The 19,352-nt window shown below is 33.9% G+C and overlaps 6 protein-coding genes across 8 annotated transcripts in view; 3 read left to right on the forward strand and 3 right to left on the reverse strand.

Moving 5' to 3' along the window:
- Positions 1–19,352, reverse strand: part of LOC124455578 (serine/threonine-protein kinase/endoribonuclease ire-1-like) — a 261,076-nt gene that overhangs the window by 122,430 nt on the left and 119,294 nt on the right. The gene's annotated exons all lie outside the window — the stretch shown is intronic.
- On the forward strand, positions 1,028–1,890 carry LOC124455594. The gene is made up of 2 exons (XM_047006252.1): positions 1,028–1,352; positions 1,430–1,890. Exons 1-2 carry the CDS (start codon positions 1,154–1,156, stop codon positions 1,801–1,803), a joined length of 573 nt encoding a protein of 190 aa, XP_046862208.1. The 5' UTR covers positions 1,028–1,153; the 3' UTR covers positions 1,804–1,890.
- On the reverse strand, positions 1,791–3,446 carry LOC124455584 (protein ANTAGONIST OF LIKE HETEROCHROMATIN PROTEIN 1-like). Its single transcript, XM_047006236.1, has 3 exons — positions 2,713–3,446; positions 2,369–2,474; positions 1,791–2,261 (listed from the first exon to the last, which is right to left on the reverse strand). The coding sequence occupies exons 1-3, from the start codon at positions 3,429–3,431 to the stop codon at positions 1,842–1,844; spliced, it is 1,245 nt and encodes a 414-aa protein (XP_046862192.1). The 5' UTR covers positions 3,432–3,446; the 3' UTR covers positions 1,791–1,841.
- LOC124455576 lies at positions 4,720–13,284 on the reverse strand. Of its 3 annotated transcripts, XM_047006212.1 has the most exons (13): positions 13,221–13,284; positions 13,007–13,144; positions 11,316–11,376; positions 10,988–11,074; positions 10,727–10,780; positions 9,192–9,895; positions 8,214–8,805; positions 7,975–8,052; positions 6,792–6,919; positions 6,581–6,713; positions 6,030–6,356; positions 5,790–5,920; positions 4,720–5,051 (listed from the first exon to the last, which is right to left on the reverse strand). In XM_047006212.1, exons 3-13 carry the CDS (start codon positions 11,362–11,364, stop codon positions 4,833–4,835), a joined length of 2,502 nt encoding a protein of 833 aa, XP_046862168.1. In that variant the 5' UTR covers positions 11,365–11,376; positions 13,007–13,144; positions 13,221–13,284; the 3' UTR covers positions 4,720–4,832. The 3 variants fall into 3 exon arrangements, with proteins under 3 accessions (XP_046862168.1, XP_046862169.1, XP_046862170.1); XM_047006213.1 differs by lacking the exon at positions 11,316–11,376; XM_047006214.1 differs by lacking the exons at positions 10,727–10,780; positions 10,988–11,074.
- LOC124455592 lies at positions 13,744–14,842 on the forward strand. The gene is made up of 2 exons (XM_047006251.1): positions 13,744–14,537; positions 14,767–14,842. Exons 1-2 carry the CDS (start codon positions 13,903–13,905, stop codon positions 14,819–14,821), a joined length of 690 nt encoding a protein of 229 aa, XP_046862207.1. The 5' UTR covers positions 13,744–13,902; the 3' UTR covers positions 14,822–14,842.
- LOC124455598 lies at positions 15,121–17,156 on the forward strand. The gene is made up of 4 exons (XM_047006257.1): positions 15,121–15,154; positions 15,632–15,760; positions 16,330–16,516; positions 16,604–17,156. The coding sequence occupies exons 2-4, from the start codon at positions 15,685–15,687 to the stop codon at positions 16,773–16,775; spliced, it is 435 nt and encodes a 144-aa protein (XP_046862213.1). The 5' UTR covers positions 15,121–15,154; positions 15,632–15,684; the 3' UTR covers positions 16,776–17,156.

Raw genomic sequence — 19,352 nt, forward strand, 5'->3', positions numbered from 1 at the left:
TTAAAAATTCCGTAAATAATAAAGAAACACTTCGCACCCCATAGTCGTCTACCAATAGAATTCCCTGAAATAGAAACGTTTAATAAATTGCCATGTTTATTTAGAAATTTCAATCATTAGTATTTAAACTGAAAACTGACACGCAGTTTTCTCTCTTTATAGGCCCGTTTACACGAGCAATTTTAACATGACAAGTTTTATACGAAAAATATATTTGACCGTGTAAACGAAACAAAATATATGTAAATATCTCTGTTCGCATAGCGATTGATGTATTGCCCCCATTGTAATCATGAACAGTTAATGAAGTAAATGGTTTGAGCCCGGGAGTATCGTTACATGTTTGTATGTATGGCAATGGTATAGTCCTGAGTGCCAAACATACACGACCAATATAAATTTGAATACAAATTGCAAAAGCATAAACATATAGGGCCTGTTCACACTGGTCGTTTAGATCGATCTGAGATCGATCTAACGTAAAGCGAGCTAAGTGTGAACCTTCGCTAAAATTTGAGATCGATCTCAGATCGATCTAAGTCAGCTCGCTTTGAAAGGTGGTCTGAGATCGATCTGAGATCGATCCGGTTTATATGTGAACGTAAGTGAGCTTATTTCGAAAGAACAGTTTCGCTCCCATGCCGTTTCCGCCAAAACGCGGACATTTTTCTCAAAATTTAAAATCAAAACAGAGAAAAAGCTTGGAAAATGGCGCAAAACGAGAGGTTTCGTCAGATAAAGACTGTTTAGCCCTCCTCTCAGCGTACGGTACAGAAGAAATTCAACAAAAGTTGAAAAGTACCCACAAAAACGCTGATATTTATAAAAAAATCAGCATTATAATGAAAAAAAAAGGGATAGATCGTGATTGGACGCAATGTAGAACTAAATTTAAGCATATGAAATCTGAATACAAAAAGTTCAAAGACACATTATCACGATCAGGAGCTGGGAGAGGCAAGGAACCTAAATTCTTTAACGTTATGGACAATTTCTTGGGTGACAGACCAGAAGCAAGGGGTCTAAAAAACGTCATCGATACATCTGATGAATCAACGTGTTCATCAGCTGATGCTGAAATAAAAAGCATTAACAGGCATGATGATGATGGTAAGTTATCGTGGATGAGTTGATATCGAGTGGTTTTTTGCAAATGAAAATATTGGTTTTGCGTTTCATAGCAGACGAGCTTACAAGAAAATACGGACACGGGAGGATCATTGAAAAAAAATGTCCTCAGTGCGATGAGTATGTGGAGCTTAGGACAGCAGGAGCCCATGTTGGAAACAGCACTGCAGTGTACGCTGATGATGACAGACTTGTTTGCCCATATTGCGATTACATTGAAGCAGGTAAATAGTAGAGCATTGCATGTGTGTACTAAATTTTGTTTTATTACGTCGTAACATTTATGAGATATGTTATGTAGATGTCAGTAACGCAGATGAGAAGTTACCTAGTGAAGCAAATGAGGAATCCCTACCATCTCAAAGTGAAAACAAATCAGTGCCAAGGAAAAGAATACCAAGGGGAAAGGCAAAGCCCTCCAGCATGCAAGTGGCATTTGAGAATGCAATGAAAGAGCATAACAAATATCTCAAGGAGTCCGATGAAATGTTTTTGTCAGAAATGAAAAAAGAAGCAGAAAAAGAGCGAGAGTTGCGAAAGGAAGAGCTTAATGTTTATAAGGAGTCAATGTCACTTCTTGCAAATGCAATAGCAATGAGGTCTCAGCCTGTGCAACAACCATTCTACAATGTTCACCATGATGCTGAAAGTCAACAAACATATTACAAACTTTGATTTAATTTAAGAACATGAGTAATTTAGCTATCATCAGCTTATTGTGTTATCAAAAACTCAGTTAAAGAATTTCTAATTTGCTCTGCACTTGCATCTGTATTCTGTAAAACAAATTCTGAAATTTCATCATCAGGGATAAGTTCAACATAATCTGCAAAAAGTTTGTCAGCTCTACTCTCACAAATATTGTGTACAACACAACATGCTGCAATTTTCATAGGCAAATGATCTAAATTTGTATAATTCTTGTTAAGTAGGCATCTGAATCTGTTTTTTAAACGACCAAATGCACACTCCACGACTTGCCTTGCTCGACTTATGTAGTAATTAAATTTCTTTTGAGCAGGACTGAGATTGCCATCGTTAGGATACCTCTTCATCAACCATGGTAACAGTGGATATGCTGGATCACCAATAAGCATGAATGGTACATTGCAACCACATATCTCTTTTCCTCCCTAGAGTATATCAAGACCATGAATTTTCTAGTGGCTTTTACCAAAAATGCAGTAAAATTTGCCTCTGACCTAAGATAAGCTTTTCATTATAAGAACAGAAAACTTACATCTGGGAAAAGTTTTCCTGCTTCAGCTTTTGCAAACACTCCCGAGTTTGACAAAACTCTTGCATCATGGACTCGACCTGGCCACTTTATGCAAATGTCAGTGAATCTTCAAAATTTTTTAAATATTTTTTTACTTTTTAAGTGTGTGTAATTTAATTCACTTTGTGTAACTTATTTACTCAACTGGTTGAAACACATGTCTAAATTAATAAGAAACCTATTTTACATCACTGTTGAACCCCCATGGGATCTAAAAACTGTTACAAGGTGAAAAATGGCAGTTGCATAACAGGGAGGCAAAAACTTATTAAGTCAACCTTGACAAAAGCAGTACGTTTTGGTACCTGTATTGATGATCAACAACAGCTTGGAGAACAATAGAGTAGAATCCTTTTCGATTGTAGTAATCTTGTGCAGAATTTGAAGGTGCTACAATTTGAATATGAGTGCCATCAATGGCTCCAGCGCATTGAGGGAAGCCCCATGTCGTTAGAAAGGCATCAACGATACTCTGCAGTCTATCGCCCGTTGGCCATTTGATAACAAGACGCAGTAACACGTCAACAATGGCTTGGCAAACCTCGTTCACGATTTCACAGGCTGTACTTTTTCCTATACCAAAACGCCAAGCTAAAGAACGCAAATCTTCATTGGTAGCCAAGTGCCAAAGACAAATTCCTACTCTTTTTGGCACAGGGATAGCCTTTCTGAAATTTGTATCTTCACGCAAAAGAGTGTCATTGATCTTGTTGCAAATGAAATCGAATGTTCCCTTAGACATACGAAAATTTTCTAGCCACAATCCATCATCTTTCCACATATCGATAGTTTTTTCCCAGAACAAACCGGTGCCTTTGCTTGCATCCACCCAGAAACGTCTTTCACTCATTAATTTATTTCCTAGAGCGCCAATAAACCAAAAATAAAACAGGCCGTCCCTTCTTTTACTTCGCTGCTTTCTCAGTTTCAAAAAATATTTCTCTCTTCTTACACGACGCATTCGCATCTTTTTGTGGTATTCAGATGTAATATTGAAAATGGTTGCGATCACTTCGTCCGCCATATTTGGATTGAAATAACATAAATACAACACTTTGTTGTCAAGGAAACTAGCTCGGCTCAGTGTTGCGTCAGATAAGTGTGAACGCTCGCAAAATTGAGCTTGGTCATTCACAAGATCGATCTCAGATCGATCTTCTCGGATCGATCTTAAAGTGAGCTAAGTGTGAACAGGCCCATAAACAACATCACGACAAACAACACACGAGGCTAACTCTTAGCAGTGCGGATCCAGACTACGTCAAAAAATATATTACTGCAGCACATTTTGGCGTATATTTACATTTCTAAACACAGGCTAATCCATTGGTAAAATTATATTCTTCAAAAATTAAAAACCAATCGGGTTTTTCTGACTGTAATTTAAATTTAAAATTGAGGAGCTATAATTTATTTTGACGTACACTGGTCCGCCACTGACTCTTAGCAAAACGTTATTTTTTACAGCTGAAACTTTACTACAGTGAGTTTGTTGTAACTTACAACTTGCAACGAAGAAAAGCCAACTGAAAATTACACTGTATGCTAAAAAGACAATACAATAAGAAAATCTGACGAGAAAATATTCAAGCAAAAATTTTTCGTACATCGAAAGGTAAATTTTCAAACGGTGTCAGACAGTGTTTGTGTCTTTTTTGGTCATTTCAGTGGATTTAAAGACATGTTTTTCCGAAGAAAAAAGAAATTTGAATGTCCAGTTTCATAAAAAGTATTGAGTCTCTAACTCGCATTTTTAATTTTTTCAGAGGGATTGTCATTTTCATCGACTTGATCGTGCTTGAAATACTAAATGGTTGTCATCTCGATTTCAATAATTGAATATACTTAAAGACTTTGATATGTTTTAAAGGAAAACCGCAGCTTAAGAGCAGATCGACGTAATAATACTTTTGCACTGAGGATGATGTAGAATTGAAAGAAGTATAATTCAAAAGATTTTCTTCTTGAAGATAAAACTGACTAGTAAAATGAAATCAACTGAGGTCAAACTAAAGATCTAGGATCCGAAAAAATACAAATTGTTTGTAAACACGCGAGAAACACGAGTGAGACGAATGATGACGAAAATTTTTTTATGCTTCAATTTTTGGCTTTGGTTATCATTCCAGTTATTTAAATATTGAGTTCAGAGTGAACAATACGTTCGCCATAAAAAATGGTATGTTTTACTTTTCTCAGGAAAACAGCTGAAAAGAGATGAAGTGAACAAATTGACATAAAAATATGATATGACTAACCGATGCAGCAGAGTACTGTACTTACGTACGATAATTATGTACGTGCATAAATGATTGATTGTTGTATTGTTTATTTGTTTGTGTGAATTGTGAATATTTAGTTTCAAATGCTAAAGTTCAACAGTGCACGATTGTGAATGAATATCAATTCATATATAAATCATAAACTATACAATGCCATTGTTTTCAATAAACTCAAAAGGATAGTTTCTTTCTTCATCCCATTCCAGCCCAAATTTCATTTCATCATTTTTGATGCTAACCCAAGGCATGAGGTCATTTCTAAATGCCTTCCCAATATTTCCATGTCTGTCAATGCCAATTCCTCCTGCGCGTTCGTCAAGTTGGCTATTTTTAAGCAAATCCACAGCATCCTGTACAGCTTCCTTTTATGAAAAAAATAAACAAAAGTTAAAACAAAAAAGGGAATATGGGTATTGGTAAAAACTGTATTGTTAAAATTTAATTTTATAAATTTCTTATTGGACGGTGTTTTATCACGATATCAAAAAAAAAACAGCAGTTGACCAGTCTTTGAACACTGTGATAGAAATGTTAGAAATTGACAAAGATATTTTTAAGGCTTAAAATGTTAAAAAAAGAGGGATTGTTTGTCACAGGATTTTCGTTGAGATTTGAAAAGCAACAAAAGAGTTGGGAAATAAGTTTTTAATTTAGAGAAGAGCTTGAGATTGCATGTTCAGTGCAATCAAATGTTCTGCCGTGTACACGTGTTAATCGACAGCAACATTTTCTTCAACAAAAACATGATTGAGTTTGGGTTTGATATTCTTTTATCTATAAGTTGATTTCTTAAGGTTTAACAGTTTGAGGCATGGTCCTTACAACAAAACGAAGTCTATTTGCATGGTGGTGAGAAAAATCAGAACACTTTCGAATGTAAAGCGACTTGAATTTGTGTCACAAAAAGTGTTGAAAAAAAACTTGACTAAATCATATAATGAAATAAGTTGAACGTATCAGTTGATAAAATTGAATGGACTTGATAAATCACACAATTTTTCTCCATGTCGTAAGTTTCATAACCTTACACAAAAAAAGTCAATAATACATAAAATACAATACATCGAAACAATGAAAAAAATTTTAATATTTTGCATTACTTGGGCACTTCCTGCTTCCATGTGAAGTACAACTTGTCTTGCAAAGTTCAATTTTAGTTCAGTTGCTGCAGCTGCTCCATAATTATTTGCATATCCCCCACAACCAATTAATGCAGTGTCACTAATAAAACCTCCAAAAATAATGATTAATTATAAATATGATGACATGTAGGTGATGTAGAACTGAATTCATGTATGATTTTTTATTATATAAATACGACCTGTATATTTAGTCATTACCTGTTGACGTTGCACATGCCAACTTGCCATCTCTATCAATCGCAACAGCACATGCACAATCGCAAGTGTCAACTTCGTCAGGTCTAATTTCAGGCGCATCAACAGTAAAATATTCTCTCCCTAAATATCTCATACAAGCATTGAAATATTTAGGTGGAAGACGTCTTTGTCTATTTAACAATTCATTCGGTTCGCACAAATCCAATCCATTATCCTGAGCAAATTTCAGAGCATCATCACCACTAAGAACATAATGTGGTTTATTTTCCATTATTTTTCGAGCAAGACAAACTGGATTTTTGACATTTCGACCAGAAATTACAGCACCTACAGTAAACAGAAAAGAATTAAAAAGCTTTTTACACTGATTACTCACAATTTGAAGAGTACCAAGTTTATTCTCGAGTGATATCATGAGATTTGCTTCGTACAAAATGTAAACAGCATGTATCATGTTTGCCAATTTCTAATGAAGATGCAGCGGGAAATACATTTTGGTTTTATTTGTTATCAAAAAATTCAAAGTTAAAGTATCACAAATGTATTTTAACCTGTTTTTAAAGTGTGTCCATCCATAATCATTGCATTACTGTTCAATTGAGATCCACGACCTATCATGAATAAGTCACTGCTCTCTAAAATACTAACTGCCTTTTCAACAGCATCAACAGCAGTGCCACCATTCTGAGGTGATAAAAATAAACATAATGTTAAATGCAGTTAATAAAAATTCTGACGAATTTTTTTAAACGAGTTACTTACCGTTAAGACTGCATATCCCTTTCTGGCTGATTCTTTCAGTTTTTCAAGGACCTCATTACTGATATGTTCTTTAACACGGTTGCTATAGACTCCTCCCATGACAATAATTGCGGGGGCTCCATCGAAATCTTAAAAAATTACCCATTATTAAATTTGATGCGTCACTTTAAAGCTGAGCGATTTATAAAATTGTATGGATGATGTTGTTTGCTGATGACATAGATGAATGTGCAAAAAGTAAATTTTACGAATAAAAATAATGTGAACCTTCGAGAGTTTTGCGGTCTTCTGAACAAGAACTACATCAAATACTTGTCAAGTTGTAGCATATTTGATTTCGTTGTCATGATTGTGAAATGACAAAAATGCAAATAATTGGTGACAGAAGAGTCTCCCCAGAAATTCAAAATAATCTTATCAGCTGTCTTGATTCAATTATTGAAAAAGATGAAATCAGAAAGGAAATAAATGATTGCATATTTATGAGTATTCAGGTTGATGAAGCATCTGATGTGTCCACCAAAGAGCAGCTAAGTGTTATTGCTTGGTTTGACAAAGCAAGTGAAATTATTGAAAGGCAATTAGGACTTGTGGATGTAAGTATGAACAAAAATGCCACAGCATTATCACAAGTTGTCAAAGATAAACTTGGTGAGTGTTCTAATATAAAAGAAAAATTGGTTTTGCACACATATGATAGTGCTTCTGTCATGTCTCGCCATATCAATGGTGTTCAAGCATTGGTTCGACAAGAGTATCCTTTTGCCTATTTTGTTCATTGTGCAGCTCTTAGTTTGAACCTTGTCCTACGCCGGTCAGCCTCATCAATTTCTCCTGTTAAAATCTTTTTCATTAATATAGGTGCATTTAGCACGTTTACAAGCAATGCTTTGCCCAAAAGAAAAGCTTATCTCACATCAAACAACCTTGAGTTTCCTGCCCCTAGTGAAACAAGATGGTATTATCGCTCTAGATTAATCAATGTATTGCACAAAAACTATGAAAAAAAACTTTTAGATATTTTTGAGGGGGTACTTGAAAAACCAACTGGATGGAATGATGAGTCATTAAGTAAAATAAGTGGCTAACTGCATTATCTTGATAGCTTTCTCTTTTGTTTTGTAGAATATTTAAGAAAAGTGGCACGTACACAGCATTAGTTTGTTGTTACATAGCTATTTACCGTTAAGATCAGGGTAATCAATAACAGCTTCGCTTTTCTTTCTAATGCATTCTTCAAGTTTGAAAGGATATACACTGTCTAAAAAATGTTTGCAACAGCAATATACTGAAATCAAAACATACATGCATTAAGTACAATAAATGAAGAGGAGAACTAGAGTGAAAATAACAAATATAGTGTCATGAACCGCTAATTTATAGCTTGGCCATCAAAAATAAAAACTAATATCTGTGTCTTACTTGGAAAATGTTTCTCTAGATCAGGTCTTGCTTTCCAGTCACTCAATCTTATGGCTTTGTGAACTAGATAAGGCAGTTCCTCAAAAAGTTGAAGAAAATACTCTTGATAGTTTCCATCTTTAACACATGATGACAGTTGTGGACGAGGTTTATCATGCCAATGCTGGCGAACGTTTCGTAAAAATCTTAGGCAACCTAACCATGTAGAGTCGGATACTTCATTGAAATGATTAAAGAATTCAGGATCGATACGGTCCATCCAATTTATTGAAAGATTCAACTGCTTACGAAGATTTGAGGGAAGAGAATGTGGAGATGATGTCTTTATTTCTGGTTCATTCACAACATCACACAGAAAATCGAAATTGTCCTTATCGCTTTGTAGATAAGGGTGTTTCAACGCTTCGTTGGCCAATGGTCTGTCTTCCGGTTTTAGCTGTAGCATCCACGATAAAAGGTCTTTGAGCGTGGCATCCTTGATTTCGTCCAAGCCAACTGGGTTTCCATTCAAAATGTTGTTCAGTCTATGCCGTTCAATTCCAAAAGGATGTTTCCCCTTTGTTGCAACATAATAAGCCACCATTCCGGCATTCTATTTTCAATAAAAAATGGAGTTAATTTATTTGTTAGTTGCAAAAAATACAAGTTCAGTTCGAGAAAAATCAGAATAATATTCTCTAATTAAGAATCGTAGCCACAAACTTTTTAGAGCAATCTAAATGAGAGACATACAATCGTAAAACCAATAAGGCAATAACAACAATTCATCATCATACATGTACATATTTTTATATTTTATACAGTACAATTTGGATTTCGCCACAATATGACTGTGCAATGAAGGTAAACAAAAATTTTATTTAAAAGTGATAATGATATCAGTGGCAGTGATAATGATATCCCTACCAAATACAACATTCAAATGCAAACACAACATTGACCTGTAGTTGGACCTCTATTTCTACTTCATGAACTTACCATAACGTCAGACTCTTTTTTGTAACGAACTTTATCAATTGATTCATCTGATGCGTCATATGACTCTGGAGCTATCCAACCTTTAGCTCCTCTTTGTATGCTTCGATGTGTCGAAGTTTCATTTAATAATTTTCGACTTATACCAAAGTCAGCGATTAAAAAATTTCCATCCACATCTCGAAGAACGTTTGATGGTCTTAAATCCCGATGAAGAATAGGACACGGACCACTGTGAAGGTGAACTAGACCATTCAAGATCTGAATAAGAACTTTAGGAACGACTTTTTGAAGATCTGAATATGACGAAGATTTCACATAACTGTCTAACGATTCCTCGCACAAATCTAATATCAAATACAAATATTCTGTGCCTGGGTCTTCAAGATACCAATAATTCACAACATAATTTGAAAGCTTTAGTTTCAACTCATTCAAAATATCTTTTTCTCGTTTGGCTAACTCCGCGCAGCTATCTCGAAGCAATCGTTTTACGGCTTTTCCATAACCATCTTTTCCGAGTCCAAGGTAAACACGAGTTCCATCACTTCCTTTACCAAGCAAAAACTCTTCAGAACAAATAACCTTTACACCATTTACAAGTTTAACTTTTCTTGGATTTTCCTGCCCATATTTCTCCATCATTCTGAACTTTTGCTGGTGCATTATTGATTTATCATAACATTTCCATGGTTGAGACAGCAATTCTTCAATTAAAAAGTAAAGTAGACTATTTAGAAAGGAATAAATCAATGTATCAAGAAGCAATTTAATTTTCTAATTATACGCACATCAAAAAAATGTGGCTATTAGACAAGATTTGAAATACCTACACCGCTTTGCCCGTTAAGGTGAACTGACTTTTATATTTAGCTACTAAATAATAACATAACATAACAACATGTTTTCCTTGGTTTCAATTTTTGGTTTAACAGCGTATTTCCCTGCTCCCAAACACACGGATGAGGGATATTTAGTTCAAAGGACGTTGAGGGACGTCAGGATCTTTTCACTTTAAATACGGAAACATTGAGATTGAAAAATCAAAGATGAAAGCATCTGTCGAGGTGAAAAGAGTTCGGAGAATTAAAGAACCGAATGTTTTTAAGGTTACCTTCTGAAAAGCTTGAGTTTTTTACCAGAATTATTGGCTTTTTATTGGCTATCAATAATCAAATAATGTGTTTTAAAAGGATGTTTTCAACAATAATCTATTTAAGTTAATTTGTGTACGTGTAACGTATACATGTAACTGACACGTTTATCAGGATGGTTTTCACAATTTACTTTTAGCATCATAGCCAGTTTTCACTTTCTATACATACTGATCAAATTTCTATGTTTACAAAGTTTAAAATTTTCACATGATTTTGATCCACAACATTTGCATTATTTTTGAATTAAAAGATTTTAGTTGGCTACATATAACGATACCTTTTAAAATTAATTTATTAGGTTATAAATTATTGTTTGTATTTAGCATTGAAAAACATGGAAATGTTTGGGCAAATGTTTTTAAACAAAATTCTTTTGCTTACCTGGTTTTGATGTGGAAGGCGAAACACCAATGATGACTTCACTGTTATTATCATCTAATAGATAAATCAAATTAATTTTTTGCAATGCAATTAAATAACATTACAGCATGATGACAAATTCTAAAACTCTCTTATCTGACCCTTTACAAACGTATGAATGATACGCATGATATAAACTACTCTTAATTGTTTGTGTTTGACTTTTAAAGGAAATGTAAAGATTTTTGTGCAAATGTTTGCTAACAAAATACAATTTCTTACCAGGTACTGCTGAAGAAGGAGTTTTGTCAATGTCGTCATAGTCGTTGTCACTCATGGGAGATGGCAAAGACATCTTTTCGTAAGAAGCTGAAAATTAATGCATTACATTACACGGTTAATACATCATAGCATGATAGAAGGAATACTTGCTGAATTATTTCACTCTTCATTACATCTCACATTTTTGACCGTTAACAAAAGTATGTGAATAAGGAAGATATAAACAAATCTCAATGGTTACATTGCATTCTTGTTTGTACTTAACATTTCAAAAGGCAATAAAGATTACGTTTGTGTAAATATTTGTATATAAAATTCCATTACTTACTAGGTCCTGATGTAGACGCAATACTCATCATGTTTGAGACACCACACATGTAGTTTTACAGCTTTATATAAAATGAATTGTTTGGATTCTTTCAAATAATTTATATCAATTACGAAATAATTGTATTTTTCGTGTTTGTGTATAAAACAACATCATACTATACACAACGCCTGGCTATTCATGTTTGAAAGTGGCTTACATGTGATTTTACGATTTTTATGTGCTACATAAACAAATTTTACATCTACGGGCCATATACATTGAGTTCTATAAGACCTGGAGGGGAAAAGGGGCCTGGACCCCGTGGTCAAAAACATGGCGGTAATGGTGGATTTTGGTTGTCAAAACTTCCACTTTGAGAAAAATTTTTAACATTTGCTCCCTCCCGAATCCGGATTTTTTTTACTGCTTATATTAATGACAACCAGCAAAAACCACCACGATACCGTAAGCATAAATATTGAAAATAATGCTTCAGGTTTTTGTGAAATAGACCCACCAATTTAAATGAGGAAAATCTACAGGAAAATAATGTATATTTTGTCAAGTAATGCTTTAGCTATATTAGAAATATCAAATGGCATTCTTTACACTGTCAATGTGTTGTTAAGCTTTAATGCATAATCCCATGCGCAATACTTGTGTTTTGGACTGTTTGTGAACAGCTTGGTGCAACTGTCTTTCTTGAATAGATGGGTAAATCTTAGTTAAAATGTCCAAAAAGGAGTTAGAAAAAGTTAGCTTACCCCTACGACTTAAGTCGACTGGAAATATATTATAAGTAGGTAATGTAATTTTTTTGAGTTTTTTTTGGTAGGATTGATTCTGGGTGTCTTATAAAGTATTATGATATTCTGATAAATCTAATGACAACTTATGAAGAAAATATCTTGAACATAAGAGAGCAAAAGAACGAAATTCAGAAATTCTATAATCATGTTGCTGGTTCTGTTTTGAGCCAAGATATTAGAAACTGGATTGTCATTGAAAGCCATGGATCTACTACTGAACAGAACTACATTACTTTCCCATTGAAAATACGATTTCTTAAATTAAAGTGCATTGGTTTCTCTGACATAACACTTTTCTTATTGATAAAAGTTTTTGTGCTTGGCATTGATATTTTATATAATCGCAAATGTGGTTGTCAAATCCGGGTAGGCGAAAAAAATTTTATTTTATGAGCCCACGTCTTTCCGCTGACCTTGACAACCAAAATCCGCCATGTTTTTGACCACGAAGCCGTGCACTAATAATTTATAGTAATTTTGTTGACGCTTCCCCTAGTCTTATAGAACTCAATGGCCATATATCATTGGCGATATTAAAGTTAAGTGCGATTTCTAGAGTATCAGTAAAAAAGTTTTTGATTTGATCAAATTATTCCATTTTTATGGCGGTTTAAAGTTGTGAAAATGCCCTTTTTGATGGACGATGTTCGTCTTAAGAAAATTATGGGAATGCAATACATTTCCAATGACCAATTCAAAGCCATATAAATAAAATTGTTCATGTATCGTCTGTTTTGTCATATCAAATTAAAAAACGAATAAACACGTGGCGGGGGAAATAAGAAAGACTTATTCTAAACCATGAGCATTTCATATTTTTACTATGTCTCTAAAGTTAAACTAGAGTATTTTGTATATTCTATAATTCTTCTTAAGTCGATATTTATTGATAAAACTTACTTTTTAAATTTGTCGTCTTCTTGCCAAATGATGTCTTCTTGCGTCTTCTAGCCAAATGATGTAACTTAGCGAGTGTCGGGTTTCAAACAAACGTTTGCAGGTAAATCCATGACGACGGTCGTCTACCAATGAAATTCCCTGAAATAGAAACGTTTAATAAATTGCCAGGTTTATTTAGAAATTTCAATCATTAGTATTTAAACTGAACACTGACACGCAGTTTTCTCTCTTTATAGGCCCGTTTACACGAGCAATTTTAATATAACAATTTTTATGCGACAAATACATTTGACCGTTTAAACGACACAAAATATATGTAAATATATCTGTTTGCATGGCGATTGAGGTATTGCGCCCTTTGTAATAATGAACAGTTACATGTCGATTCTTCATTTTACGACGTACTTTTAATGCAATGTTTGTGCAAAAATGGCATCTGATGCGCGATATATTTTTTGCTACTTTGGCTAGCAATATTGTGATACATCACACAACATCACACTATCACACTCGAATGACGTAATGTCCGCACTGTCGCATTCGCCTTTCTCCCGAAAATACTCGATGAAAACTCTCCTCACTGACAATTTTATCCATTCCGTTTGTTTTTACGTCTTAATACTCTATAATTCGAGCAAAAACAGTTTGCAAAACGCTTGCAAATATCGAGCAAGAGTCTGTCATTATACTTTTTTATTTACAATTTTGCATAAACAATTATATAATATGTCACCTATAGCAGTGTAGCTAGGTTCTTAGCCAATTGCAATCGAGATTGCATAATATGCATAATAATAGTATTTCCCAAGACTTCTGACTGGGAAAAGCCAAAAGTCATTTCTCACTGGATCACTGGGGAAAGCCGAAATCATTTCTGACTACGGAAAGCTGAAAATATGTCGAAGCGCAGGCGTAACAATTGTCAATCGGTTGACGATTTGCGAAAAGATGTCAACGAGGAACTACATCAAGAATATGTGGGGTCGAGGATATTAAGTGATATCCAATCTATTAATTTGAAAGTCTGCAATGATCTAAATGTTGATGTAATTCTGTTTGTTCTTGTTTTGAAATATGGGTTGTCACTTGTGTGCTCTATTGCCAATGTTGCGTCTTCTTTGCTTGTACTCCCCGTAAATGTATGCCAAGAAGTGTTGGCTTTGGTATGTCCCAATTTAGAAGAAGAAGATGGAAATGTTCTTTTACAGTCCGCTTCTAAATTAAAAGTTCCTAGTACAACCGATAGGAAGTTGCATGTATTTACACCTTCATGCTCCAAATGTATTAAGTGCAACCATGATCTTGTGAGCTACAATAAGCCAGTAAAAGTTCAGGTACACGATCTTTCTGGAACTACCGATGGAGTGAAAGTTTCGCTTAGATGCAATCGCTGTAATTTGCTTTATGGATATTCCAAGTACGGTAATGGGAAAGATGGCTGGATGTTATATCCCGAACAAAGAAAAATGATCAAGGCTACGGATGTCTGTTTTGTTGATTCAACTTTGCTTCAGTGGCAGCTGTCACTCGCGTAAGGTACAATATAATCACTTGATTAATTAATGTTAAAATAGCAAGTAGATTTTACAAATGAAACATGTTTTCTATAGTTGTCATTCGTGGGTATCATTTAACGGTTTTTCTGAAGCGTTTAATGAAGTATACAATGGCATAAGAGAACGATATGTTGTAGATCTGTATTACTGTTATCACGTTGTTACAGTTTTTGATGGTAAGCATTATTTGCGTTTTATATAAAGATTTTGGAGAGAAACAAGTTGCTGCTTCATTTTGGGTCGGCGAGATGGAGAATGAGTCGAGGGAATTGGGGCAACTGGACTTTTTTGGTTTGCTTAAAGAAGATGGGGACTCTTCTAGGGTACTAGAACAAATAGACAAAATTAGGGCGAGAAGTTTGTACGAGCATACATCAGACGATTGTCCTGATACTTGCAAAGAGCGCGGTAAGTTAGATGCAATTGTATTTTAAAATTAGTTTAAAAGCTATAAATATATTTTATTGGAAAATAGCTGTGATTCGCATCAGGCTAAGATATTTTCGTAATCAAACTTACAGGATGTGAAAGGCTATGGGTTGCCTATGGAATATGGAAATTAATGTTTCCTCATTGCATGATGCGTAGAAAGGTACTTATCTTAGTTTGATATAACATTACTCCTTTGCTTTTCGTAACTTAATAATATTATATGAAATTGTTTTCAGAATTTTGTAAAAGGTATTACATTGCTGAACTATCCCAATGTATGCACTGAGTCGCCTCAGCATGGAAAGGCATTCTGCGAACAGCATGTGCAATATTTGGAAAAAACTTCCTAATGTACCCACTAGTGTGCGTGGATTTTAAGATATTGTGGTGTGAAGCCAAGTAACATAGGTATGTACTCCAAAATTGTCATGACTATAATCATGCTTGAGAATAAAGTCCGATTTTTCATGATCAATTCGAGATACATTAACAGAGCTTTTACACTTAATCACAACTGCTCTTGCTTTGGTATATAGTATTTTGCAGGAAATTGGTACCTTTCTCTAAATTTATCTCAATGATATGTGTATTACAGAGCTGACAGAAAATTACTACAAAGAATTACTCTATTTTATAGGTGAAGAATTGATTGACGACACAGGTCTGCTTTCTAACAATGACGTGTCAAAAATGGACGAAACACTGGGAAAGCTTGATAAAGATGACGACACTTTTCCAGTAGGAAATAGTGTTGAGGAGTCACAAGGTATATTTGTCTAAAATTTGTTTACTTCGCAATATGAAAAACAGTTTTACATTGTAGCTAATATAGTAATATATCAGTGAAACCTAAGTTTTCCTACTAACGTAAAAGTGGTCGTTAATGACAGTTTGAATTTTTTTAACCTCATCCACATTATATATATGATGAAATTTCAATACATTGGTACCGATAATTAATAACTTATTATTTTTTTAAGATAGAAAAATAACTTTTTATGACAGCATTTGGATTATAGTTATACATGCACGCGTGATGGTGGGGAAATTGTTACTTTGGATTATTTTGATTTTGCGTGCTTTTTCTTTGCCTTCTCGCACTTTCAATGTTTATAAAAGTGTAGCGTCAAAAGTTTCAAGCCTCAAGTCTCAAAGTCATTCTTTTGTAAATGAAAACCAAATCTCTTGACAAATTTCTTGTCGGTTAGAACTTAGAAAGCCTTGTGTAGGTGTTTCATTCTTTTTGAACTATGCATGGAACAACAAAGCTGTGTATTGTGTGTCGTTTCTAAACACAATTGATAACTAGTGCTAACGCTAATTTGTACCATATAGGCAATGCTGAGTTCGTTAATAATGAGCCAGATGCAATTAAAGCTATTTTAAGAGATTGTGTTGAACAAACAAAAACAAAATCCAATAAGGAAACTCGGGGAAAACAAAGACTTCAAAAGTGGTTAAGAGGGCATTTGTTTATAGTTAGAGGAGGAGGAATAATCGATAAATGGAGTCCTCTTTATAGGTAAGCACAGAGAATGCTTGACAAAAGCGCATCTTCAGAAAAACTTTCTATTTATTATACATTTACATAGCAATTAATTTTTTTCAGATCTGAAAGCCCTTCTCAAGTGTTTTTGATAACTCTTTCTTGGCTGCGCATTATGTTAAAGGAAATCAACCCAATGAATTGGAGTTCCGTTTTTTTTTCATATGACAATGTGCCACCTAGATGGCTTACAAGCAGCGAAAAAAGTTTTGCCATGGTCTCAACCATGGGATAAAGCATGGCTTTCAATTCGTAAAATAATTGAGAGCCTTCATATCAAAAATCACAAAGACGAGAAATGCCTGGAGAAATACAATCCTTTGCCTTTAAAAACTGAAATCCCAAATGGAAGTACAATGGCTGCTGAACAGACTTTCGTCTGGCTTTCCAGGTTTAAGAAGATACTGTGTGCTATGCCCAAAGTGCATCATTTGTTTTATTTACATAGAATGGTAAAGCACAGAAACAAATATACTGTTAAATGCTATAAGACTGGTAAAAAACCTCTTTTACCAATCGTTCGTAAGACGGAAAGCTAATTCATTCCCTTTTTATTTACGCATCTGTAATTGGAGATGAGCAATTATATATGCATGGTCGATTATCTACAACAAACGAATAATAGTCATTTTTACTAGTATTGAATTGCGTGGTTCATTCAACCTTCATTTCTTTCAAATTTTATTTTATCACTTTATTTTTATTTTATTTTTATGTTAAGTTATGTTTTATTTTATCATTTTATTGCGTTTCGATTAACCTGTTTTGACTATTAATGTTCATTTGAAAATCACCCCCCCATTCCCCCCCGTTAGGTATCGTCGATTAATCGAATTGTCTCATCTCTAAATATAATCAAGCATTCCTTTGAACAATTTCATCACAATTCCTAGTTTTTTCAACAAGTTATATTGAAAAAAACATACAACATTAGTATTAAAAAATCAAGTTTCATTAAACGTTCAATTAAAATATGTACATATATGCCAGTTAGTGGTCACTTGCTGTTAGTTCCTCCGCAACTTCGACAGAACCTTAACTATTACTATATGTAACTAATGTCTAATTAATTTACCAAGGATCAGTGTCTGGTACAGGTTTAAGTTTCAACAGAATCAAGAGACCATGTCGTAATAACTGTTTCCTGGACATTAAAAAATTGAAAGAATACCTTCTACATGTCAATGGTGCCTTAACTCAAATTGATATACTTCTGCAATTTACAAAACTTTATAGCTTATTTTAAACTGTGATGCAATCTTTCTTATTTAGAGTGAATTACATACTGAATACTTTTCTCTTTTAATTGACAGGAAAAATCAAAATTATTGGCAGACTGAATTAAATTTCTTTTATATTGGTCATATTACACGTAATTTGAACATATCTTTCAAAAACATACACAAGCTCTAACATCATGAATATTTTCTTTTGATCAAATTTTTAATATTAGCTAAAACCCAAGCTAGCAGTATGATAATGTACAAAAAAGATGTTTGCAAATCAATGCAGGAATATGAAGCATTAATGTTGATTGCTTAACTAGTGAAATTGATAAGTATATCATGCATGAAAAAGCATTCTTTTAAATTAGACGAAATCTCTGAAATCTCTGTTTAACAAATAGATGAGTGTAAGTAGGAATTGTTTCAAAATCTGAAGTGCACAAATATAACACTGAAAGTATTTTTATGCTTTTACACTGAGAGTGTTAAACGTCCATCAAGTGAAGTACCCATTTAAATTTCCTTTATATTGGTCATGGTGCAAAAGTGTCACATGTTGACGAAAAACATGCACCAGCTATAAATGACATGAATATTTTATGCGCCTTTTCATTATTGAACAATTGTCAATAAATGCATGGACAAGATAATGGAAGATGCATTATGATGCATCTTTAAAAACTGTTGAACTTTATTACTGTGGCTGGAATATTCGATTGTTAAGAAATATGCGTTAACTCAAAAGTGAATGATTTTAGCTTTCTGTCATATGAATGAGGGGTAAAAGGGTTTTTAGCCACTCTTGTAGCATCTAACAGTGTATTTGTTTTATAGCACGCAGTATTTTCTTGAATCTAGTAAGCCCGACAAAAGTCTATTCGAGCCAATGGTTCAAGCAGTCAAAGCCATTGTGTATCCATTGATCTATGTGGGGTTTCATTTTGGGAAGGCAGTGTTGGCAATTGGTGTTCAGTTGCCAGATCGTAAATTAAGTTCATAGATTAGTGAACTTTTGACGAACACTGAAATATAGTTTAGTGAGTTTCTTTTAAATTTTACGAAATTTTTAATAAAAAAGTATTCAATTCTAACGACTGGACTGTAATACCTCGACAATGGTCCAAAATCATTGAAAATTTCTGAGTTAATCAGACGTGTTCCAGCAATTTCCAATGTCAAAAGTTAATATAAAACTTTTGACATAAGAGAACATGAACATTTCATCTAGTTGAAGAAAGGCAGGAGACTGTAGTTTCCCATCTTTATGATTTCTGATAATAAATATGTCAATTATTTTATGAATTTATCACAATGCTTATTTCATGACAAGACATAACGACACTCGAGTGTGGTTCTGTGATCAGTCACAATATTGTATTCTCATGTGATGCGCTATTACAGTCCATTGTGATGTAATGCGATACATTGTAATGTTGTGATACATTGCAATAATAAAGATGATGCGTTGTTATGCATTGTGATAAATTGTGATGTATTTTGATGTAGTATGATACATTGTGATGTAGTGTGATGCATTGTGATACATTGCGATGTAGTGTGATGGATTGTGATACATTGTGATGTAG

This window comes from Xenia sp. Carnegie-2017, unplaced genomic scaffold (genome assembly GCF_021976095.1).
Source record: "Xenia sp. Carnegie-2017 unplaced genomic scaffold, XeniaSp_v1 HiC_scaffold_4, whole genome shotgun sequence".
NCBI classification, from domain to species: Eukaryota; Metazoa; Cnidaria; class Anthozoa; order Malacalcyonacea; family Xeniidae; genus Xenia; species Xenia sp. Carnegie-2017.